Raw genomic sequence first — 10,454 nt, 5'->3', positions numbered from 1 at the left:
GTATAGTATCAACAACAAACTTAATAGGTGGTGATGTTTTGGATCATCGCGTAGACATCTGGATTATACCAATAATTCTTGTTTGTTTCTTCGTTTGCTTGCTCGAGAACAACCAGGGTCATTTTGAGGTGGCGTCCTCTTGTAGAAGTTGGTGACTACCTCCTTACTGAACAACATACGAGAGACCCATCCCATTCCATCCAGAGCAATAAGGGGAACTGTGTCTTGCCCAGGGACACGAAAACGTATCCAAAAAGTTATAACATTTTATAAACATTATTCAATGCGTCAGATAAATAGATTTTTTCAATGTTTTATAGAAAATGAACATGACATCAGTCATCAACAAGTCATACCTAATTGATGCTTCATTGGGTTTTAAATAATTGTTCCAATTCCTCATTTTCAAGTGGAATAGATAAGTCTAGGTAGAACGACGCTTGAAAGGCAGAGGTGTATGTCCATTAGAATATGATCCAACACGGACATCAGGCACTTTTTTCCCGCTTTTTAGACATCATATCCGGAGTATTTTATGCCCTGTAAAATTCATACCCTCAGAAAAATAGCTTAAGTTTGTTGAAACAATCGCTGTAGAAATTGCATATCATTGTTGAGACGGGTAGGCGTTTCCCTCTTGTTGAAACATTACCAAATTCTTTTGATGAACAGTTAGGGTGGTCTGTCTATTTCCTGTCAGGATTCACTTTACCCCTCTATGAAAAGGTAGCCCAATAATTAAAAGTCAGCCAGTTGTAGTTGTGCGTCGAAATAACATTCATCACATCGCCATTCTCAGTGTAGATCATTTAATGATATATACAAACATCATCAGTATCGGAGACTTATAGAGTCGTAGATTATAATTGATTAATGCTATTGAACGTTATTGTACAAAGTGTAAACTTAGCCAATGACCTCGTGTTACTTAATGAAGGTTTAATCAAGGTTTAATTCATCCCTGTCGTTTAATAAGCATTGCAAACTTTATCTATTTTTGAACACTGTCAACGTATTGGCTTGTTGGCCCGGATGGAAGCCTGCGAGGGGTCTTACTGTTGGAGGAAACCAGAGTTCTCGGGAAGACCCACGTGATCAGGCAGGTAACCCAAAAGCTTTTCACGTCCGATCTCGGAATCAAACCCCGGCTGCCTAGGTAAAAGGCAAGTGTGATAACATTGTGCCGCCCAACCACAAATGAACATTCGCACAGGTTTTCTGGAATAGGGAGCGTACCCGTCTGCATCACCAAAAACGATAATCTTACAACGAACAACGAAAGTAGTATACATTTTATATTTTTCTAATGAGATCATGGCAGATACAAAAATCCAAGTATCAGTCTACCGTTTATGTTACTACCATAAATATTGATTGTTCCAGCAGAAATAATCGCAATATGGTAAATTAACGATCTGTACATAGTACAAGGGAATTTTATAGCATAAAATGAGATCGCGATGGTGGTATTTAAATATTTTCAAATGGTTATTTGAAATACTTCACTACTGGTTCACTTTAATCCTAAAGGTTTCCGTAAGTTGTACCTTACTATTGATTAGTGGCAAGGTTTAAAATACTGTTTTAGTATCGGTGGTCTTTTGAAATCCAATATTCAAAATTATGAATTGCCGTGGGGTTAATGACCTCCCTGTCTAGATTTATACAGTTCTTTTGATTTTTTTTCTCCATTTTTTTCAATCGCCTCCATAATATCGATATTGTAAGGCTTAGGTGTCACTCTGCTAAATCTAGCCCTCAATTTGTAATTATAAGGTGCTAATATCCCGTGTCTTTGTTAGAAACATTTTTACATATATCCTTCATCATTCGACATCTCTTAAATAAGCCATGCCTTCGGAGCATTGTTTATATAATCAACTGTAATTGAAGCAGACATGCTACTGTCAAGCAAAGGAAAGCACAAAACCTGAAATAGGAAAATAGACATCACCAGGCTTATCAAAAAGGAATGTTGACAGATATTCTGATGGTAATATTGAAAGTTAAGATCCAAGTTATAATTGACCAATGTATCTTTTTAGCACATCAAAAACAAACCATGATATATCTGGAAACAACACAGAATGCCGATATTCAAACAAAACCACTCTTGTAACTGAAATCGGTAAAACGGGGGCAAAATACGAACAGAGATCATTTAAAAAGTACTGGGAGAATAAGATCAGTCATTCCCATTGGTACAAGTCTTATGTCCTTGCGATGACACTCAATGTGCAGATGTAGAGCCAAATTGGCATTGAAGAAACAATCGTGGTCTATCTTAGCCTCAAAATATTCCTACTTAACTCATCGAAAACTTTGCCACGCAAGACAACAAAAACATTACCAAAAGAGAATGACGGCATTTCAATTTTTATAAAATATATAACTATATAGAGAGCAGACAAGTGAAATGTTTCTTTTAATTCCATATTCACGAAAATGATAATCAAACAATTTCACGCTTAGTTCCAAATGCCTTGAGCGACGACTGAATGGCTCTGAAGCTGAAAGATTTGAGGTATAATTGTACTTTATCGTCAAAAATTAAATGAATTTAATATGGGTACGCGTGGAAGATTCCATTGTCTCATCCTTAATAGAGCCAGGGTCTATCAGATGACAATCAAAAACCTGAATGTAAGAATGCTTAGCATACGTGGTTAAATCAGATACTGTCGATAACATAGAGGTCAGTTTAATATAGCAATGAGTGATGGTCGATAACCTCACTTTATACAGAGACATGAACATTTTCTGCTATACGTAATTAGTTGAAGTGATAAATTGAAAACTTTGAACAGTCTGCGCATGTTTTAATCCAGTGATTAGCGATGAAATAAAACAAAACAATGGAATGAAAAGGCTTACCTATTGAAATACCTCAATACAATAGCAGCATTGTCATGGCACAGGAGGGTAGTTGATACCTGTACGGGGTAGCGGGCTAAATATACACTATACACAAGGCATACCTCTATGTACAGCTAGGGTTACACATCATTGACTGAAAGATTCCTAACTAGGCGAACTATTGGCCAATCAGACAGTGATATTGGTATCGGAACTCATCGGACGGCTTCATAAAAAATGATCAAAGATATAATAGGGTACGGAAATGACTTTACGTAAGTCACGCCCATCTTAACTGACTACAACCAACAACACAAAAATGCCCCCTAAGATGTTTCTGTTTATACCACATGTTGTTAAAATTGTATAATGCATTATTTAAATTCTTAGATCATTGTATTTCTTTCTCTATATATTTAGGATCTACCTGTTAAAGTACTATATAAGCTGGACTATACCAGAGTCACTGTTCACTCTGCCACAAGTCATCATTTTAGAACAAGTACGCCGTAACCCTGTTGGAAGATAACCATTTGTATCATGACGGCATTAAGAAATGGATGTCCATCTTCGACACTTGTTATAAAGAAAAACCAAGTGACTAATTAAATTCTGAGGAATGTTTTGATGCTATACTCCTTCAAATCTGACAGCAAAATTTGCGATATATGTCGCATTCACATCACGCGTCATTTAAAACAAAGAGTACTTTGGAAATACTTTGAGCAGCAATCGGGTGATTTAATGCACGCTTTCAATACATTGATATCCTAACATTGATGGACGGATTTATCAAGTAAGGAAACGTACAAGCAGTGTTGCACAAACACCTATCATATTCGTGAAGTCCGATTAAACTATGACGAAGTTGAAGTGGTATTTGGACACATAAAACAAACAAAGGTAACGTAGAAATCTTTTTTTAAAGGTTTACTAAATTGCCAAACTTCTACTATTTTTTCTACAAGCGATGATCTGTGATAGTCCTGTCTGTGATATCTACTTCAGTTTTAGACATGAGGAATTACCGTTTGTTTATATATTTTCTGTCCTGGATGTTTGTCTCAATACTTCTATGCGTTTTAAATGCTCTCAATATACACTGGGAAACTTCCGATTTAGCCACAGGAATTGCAGTGGTTGTTTTTGTAACCATCCTGCAGGGCACTGTCATAGAGATTCCCCTTCAAACAATCGCAACTTTGATCATTGGGGGACACAGACGAGAGGTTAAGACTGGGAACGGAAGCCGTCTCTCCGCCATTATCAATTACAATCTTTTAGCTCATTCAAAGGAAGATATAGAGGAATGTTTTAAGTGCATGTATGATTCTTACATGGGAAATTTATCTCCAACAATTTCGGCTGTGTTAGTTAGTGCTACTTCGGGAAGGAGGCTACGAGAACACGAATTCTATATGAGAGATTTCTACAGGGTGCTAATTTTTGATGTTTTGTACACCGAAGGACTGTCATTTTCGAGAGGGGATTACAGACTAGTACATCCAACGCGATTAGAACACTTTTGGTCATGGTATAATCATATAGAGAAGTCTTATTTTGTAAATGACATTCTACGAAAACTTTGTGATACGCGATGTGACGAGTTTATGTTGATTCAAAGAAACAGTCGCGTGTTAAAAAAGTGTGGTCAATACCAGGACCTTATGCTCCTGTCCAAGGGTGAACGTTTAGCCTTTACATACTGTGATCCGTCCTATTACGGAAGATTTGCCCGAACCGAAGGTGAACCTCTCTTCCTTCCAAACAAAGACGTTGATAACATATGTGGAAGGAAATTTGACTTCACTGTTGTAGCTGATGGTGACACGGGAATACCTTTCGGAATTGTATTTACACTGTTAGATGTTGCAGAAGCGAACCCCGATCGTGGAATAATCCAACCTTCAGTGACAATGGAATGTCAGTCCCCAACAGAGGACACTGTGTTTATGTACTTGGAGAACGCACGGCACACTCTTTACGAACCTATGACCAATGCTATTAATGCACTTTTAAACAGGTGTTCTTTTTACGGCAAAGGTCTTATCCGTAACTCCATGTACATAGACAGGGTGATCGGACGAAGGGATGAACTGATCGAGCTTGTCCCTATTGATATTCTTAGTCACGATACTTATGAAGCTACGGTCATGAATCCATTGTATGTCAGTGCAGTTGCATTCTCAGAGCAACCACCCCTAAACTACATAGCATGGAACATTCGGGAGCGGCGCTGGAATAGAGGGGAGATTCTAAATGCAATGTATTTCTGGGAGTGGGTTATTGGAGTTCCTATGAGAGGACTACAGCGAATATTTCGGCGGAAGGAGTACGTGAAAACCAAGAGAAGGACTACACTTCATTACGACCTTGTGTCTTCTTATGTTGCACATTCACCATTGCGTCAGATGTTGATGAAGCCGTTTCTCCTAGTCTATATTCTAATCCACGTGAATCTAAACCTCAGGTATCAGTGGGCTCCAGTCATTGCCATTCTGTTCCTTATCATTGTCTTTCCAAAGTTTGCAGTATGCACAAGATACAATTTCAAATTCGTTATCGCTGAAACTTTTCTATCCGTCATGCAGTTTACACCGGAAGCTATTGTAGGATGTGTGCGCATCGCCCGAGCTTTCCAAGCAAATATTTCTGCGCATGTGCATTGGGTTCCTTCGAGGCAAGTAGAAAGTGAATTCCGGGAATCCAACCCTTTTCTGAAGTCGTTTATTCATTTAGGATTGTATTCTGTGGTTGCCATAGCCATTGCTATAACTGTTTACTTCATCCGACCAGACGGGGTACTAGCATACTTCCTTTTATGTGCAGTGTTTCTACTTCCGCTATTTGCCGGATGTACAGCTGTTCGTTATCAAACGCTGACAAATCTGAAGTGCAGTTGTAGGTGTAGCAGAAACATGCGATATTTCGGAAGGACTCATGGGCGAGTTGACCCAGAAACTGACCTTTGGGTCACGAGACTGCCAGATGTATACACCCGCGGATCAAATGCTTCCTCTTATACCACCACCACGGCGTCTTCTCTCCACTAAAACTCCTTTGAGAACATGACGCCTAGGAGTTGGACAGGTATCATTTCTGATGAATATCAGTAAATCATTTTGATAAACGTACAATAATGAGTCTAAAGTCGTAGACAATGTTTCTGCAGAAATAAAACATAAGCTCCAAGCTGTTTACTTTCGAATGCTATTTTATAGGACACACATTACTAATTCCAAACAGCTGCTGTTTTACCCTAACCAAGTCCTTTAAAGAAAATTTGTTTTTGACGTTTGTAGCAATTTTGTTGGATAGGATTTGAAAATAGAATGGCGTAGGAAAAAAAGTTTTAAATGGCGGAAATTGAACAGAGTTACTGTCTTTTGGGTACCAGTTTGCTATAATATACCATCAATTCTATCCAATTATGGAATTTCTAACTTATCGAAAACTTTAAACATTATTTTCATATGAATTTCACATCATTTGTATTTCAAATGAGGGATTGAGGGGATGGAGTCACGGGTAACTCTATAAAGTAAAATAATTAGATGTGTGAGACCTTTTCACGCAATTCCCGATTTAAAAATTGATATTTTTTGTTAACTATCTGTAGAATGTCAGCTGTAGTCAATTTATTCACGCACCATAGATTACAAACGCTATATATAAAAATCGAAAATTACTATTATGAGAGTATTTAGTGTTTACTCTAAAGTGCACGGTGTGTTTCCTATGGTGTTTTAATTCCATGTGTTTTCCGAAATGTTTGTATTACGTATTGTATATATGGTGCATTAATTTGTTTGCGCAATGCACGACTGTTAAAACCAATGTGCACATGTGTACTGTATGGCTGGTGTAGTCCGTTTGATTTCTATTATGCGAGTAGTCCGTGTCTATTGTTTGGTGCGTGTAGTCCGTATGTATTCTAAGATGGAGTAGTCCGTGTGTATTCTAAGGTGTGAGTAGTCCGTATGTATTCTAAGGTGTGAGTAGTCCGTATGTATTCTAAGGTGTGAGTTGTCCGTATGTATTCTAAGGTGTGGGTAGTCCGTATGTATTCTAAGGTGTGAGTAGTCCGTATGTATTCTAAGGTGTGAGTAGTCCGTGTATGTATTCTAAGGTGTGAGTAGTCCGTGTATGTATTCTAAGGTATGAGTAGTCCGTATGTATTCTAAGGTGTGAGTAGTCCGTATGTATTCTAAGGTGTGAGTAGTCCGTATGTATTCTAAGATGCGAGTAGTCCGTATGTATTCTAAGGTGTGAGTAGTCCGTATGTTTTCTAAGGTGTGAGTAGTCCATATGTATTCTAAGGTGTGAGTAGTACGTATGTATTCTAAGGTGTGAGTAGTCCGTATGTATTCTAAGGTGTGAGTAGTCCGTATGTATTCTAAGGTGTGAGTAGTCCGTGTATGTATTCTAAGGTGTGAGTAGTCCGTATGTATTCTAAGATGCGAGTAGTCCGTATGTATTCTAAGGTGCGAGTAGTCCGTATGTATTCTAAGGTGCGAGTAGTCCGTATGCATTGTATGGTGCGAGTAGTCCGTATGTATTCTAAGATGCGAGTAGTCCGTATGCAGTGTATGGTGCGAGTAGTCAGTGATCAGTGTCACAGAAATGCTTCACACTACGATACTAATTAATCAAACGCAGAGAGCATTGTGATTGAGAACAATTATGACGTCATTTTGGCGCTGTATGTTGATCTTCGTATGTTGTTCTTTGTGTCAGGTTGCAAATCAATCAAAGGAATTAATTTACTTTAAAAATATCATTCTTTCAATGAACATTAAAAAAGACTTGGTTTAGCCTATGTTAATGTTAATATAGAAATAAAACGCTTGTTAGATTGTATATATTGCATATCTATCTTTTTTAAGTAATAACAAATTCTCTTATTTGATTTACAACAATTTTTATATATTGTAAAATATATCATTTTTATTATTGTACAATCTGACAACATAAATGAGTATCAAATACTCTCTGGATAGATATCAAAATGGTTTGCAAAACCACTGGTCGGTAGTTTGATAAACTTGATATATTTGAATATTTGATCATTCTTGAATATCATTTATAATAAATGTGTATATTAAAGAGCGTATACCAATACTATTTGTAACAATCAAAACGCAAGTAACCGACCAACATACTTAAAAGTCCAACAAGGAGAATTCACTATAAAGTAAACACAAATAATTACACAAAAGCTACACAATTAATAGCGTCTTTAAATTTTAATATCTAGAGAAAAATACAGTTTGAGGCGAATTATGAAAATGTGCCCTATAAAACTGTTAAACAAATGATTAAAATCACACGCGTGCAATTCTCACGAAATACTGAAAAATGTATGCATATATCTATTATAATAATAACTTATAGTCACACATATCTGACATCACAATGTCTCACCTACTTTATAGAACAATATTATCATACAAACGTGCTACATCAGTTGTGTACAGTTTTTAGCTCTCTGGACGGAGTCCAGGAGAGCTTACGCAGTCATTCTCATGTTTTTGCCGGAAGTAGAATTATTAAAATTTTGTGGACAGAGGATATCAGAAACAGTGGGACTGTCAGAATGGATTTCAAGACACATGATTGGGGTCGACACGAACTAGATTTGACAAGAAATTTGAGTTGTTAAATGTTTTCATTTTCGAGTAATCGTCAATTTACGGTGTCATTTTGGACATACTCGGTGTCACAGGGACATGCCGAACGTTATTCTGAGGAGTTATGAGGCAAAGTTCCTATATCAACCCACTGTAATGTGTATATAGTAATGTGCTGCAACACACGTATCCCTGTGCCGCTGCAAAAATTTGCTGCTATGCGTGTTATGTCGTCAGCTACAGTGTACAGAGTGTCTCGCGAGGTATAGGGCTGGGGAGCTTATGCCATGGTGCAGCACACGAAGTCCATCTGTCAACTTTTCCTTTAAATCACTACTAGTCAAAAACCGTGAAACATTTTATCTGACTATTGGTCGGGCCCTTTAGGGGAAATATATCAAATTCTTTAAAATCCTTCTTCTAATGCAGAAGTGAAAATATTTGGTCTGAAACATCCTTAGGTTAAGGGTTAATCAATTAGTATAAACCGTACATGTAGGTCTGGGACCCCAGGGACTGGAGGGGCTTGGCCCAATAGGGGGAAATATAGCATTTTTAGGTCATCTGACCCGATGACCTATAGTCATCATGCCATCGTCCTTCGTCGTTCGCCGTCCGTAAACTTTTTATTTAAACGACTTCTTCTTGATAACCAGAAGGCCCAGGGTACTGATATTTTGGCCAGTAGCATGTTTGGATGAAGGGCTTCCAAGTTTGTTCAAATCAATGACCTTGACCCACTTTCAAGGTCACAGGGGTCAAATGTCTTGAAAATCTTTCAAAAATTTTCTTCTCACTAACCAAAAGGCCCAGGACACTTACATTTGGCCTGTAGCATGCTTGGATGAAGGGCTACCAAGTTTGTTCAAGTGAATAACCTTGACCCACTTTCAAGGTCACTGGGGTCAAATGTCTTAAAAATCTTTCAAACATTTTCCTCTCACTAACCAAAAGGTCCAGGACATTGATATTTGTCTTGTAGCATGCTTGGATGAAGGACTAAAAGGTGTGTTCAAGTGAATTCTCTCTAACCAAAAGGCCCAGGGCACTTATATTTGGATCTTGGTTCTCAGGGGTCTGAGGGGCGGGGCCTATAGGGGAAACATATAACAAACTCTTTAAGATCCTTCTGCTACATGAATGAAAGGATTTGGTCTGAAGCATCCTAGTTTCAACGGGAATAAATTTTGTATAAACCGTGAGTCTTGGCCCCAAGGGGCTTGAGGGGCATGACTCAATATGCTTACTTGATGTAAACATATAATGCATGAAATAATTAGGTGAGCAATACAGGCCCTCTGGGTCTCTTGTTTATGGATGCAGAGAATGGTCAAATACAGTGACGTGCCAAAAGTCTTTCAATTTTTCTTCCTTTGCTATATATTCTTTGTATTTCCACTTTTTTTCAATGAAATTTCCTGACATTGTTACGAAATGTCCATATTTTCTTCTCATAATATTTATTTATTTTTCCTTTGAGTATGGAGCAATACAGAATTCTCTACACTGATAATTTCCGTGTGACGCCATTTCTCTATATGACGTTACTAAAATTAGGTATTGTAAAAAAAAATATGATTTCTCTAGTCATATTCATCGGAAAACAGTGAAAATATTATGAGATGAAACGGGAAACAATTCTCTATGAGAGTACAAAATTTCATTTAAAACGATCAATACACAAAGTCAGGAAAATTCATTGAAAAAGTTGAAAATACAAAGAATATATAACAAAATTTAAAAAAATTGAAAGACTAAAATTGGCACGTAACTGTATATACAAACAAGCTGGATTTCAAATCAACGTCCAGAGAGCTACGAGGCCCTTGGCCTCTTGTTTATAATGCTATAAATTGTAAAATCTGTTTCCATATCTTCATCCTCTCAGCTGTTCAGCGGTGTACTGATTAAGTTCTAAGATAAATGCATTACAAGTATATTATAGATCACGGAGTAAACACACACACT

At 37.4% G+C, this 10,454-nt stretch overlaps 1 protein-coding gene across 1 annotated transcript; it reads left to right on the top strand.

Annotated features, from left to right (window-relative positions):
• Positions 1 to 3,872: 3,872 nt before the first annotated feature.
• Positions 3,873 to 5,909, top strand: LOC117338888. Its single transcript, XM_033900252.1, has one exon. It carries the CDS (start codon positions 3,873 to 3,875, stop codon positions 5,907 to 5,909), a length of 2,037 nt encoding a protein of 678 aa, XP_033756143.1.
• The last annotated feature ends 4,545 nt before the right edge of the window (positions 5,910 to 10,454 follow it).

The sequence above is a fragment of the Pecten maximus genome, chromosome 12 (assembly GCF_902652985.1).
Source record: "Pecten maximus chromosome 12, xPecMax1.1, whole genome shotgun sequence".
Classification (NCBI taxonomy): domain Eukaryota; kingdom Metazoa; phylum Mollusca; class Bivalvia; order Pectinida; family Pectinidae; genus Pecten; species Pecten maximus.
This window is presented reverse-complemented; position numbering and strand designations above follow the sequence as displayed.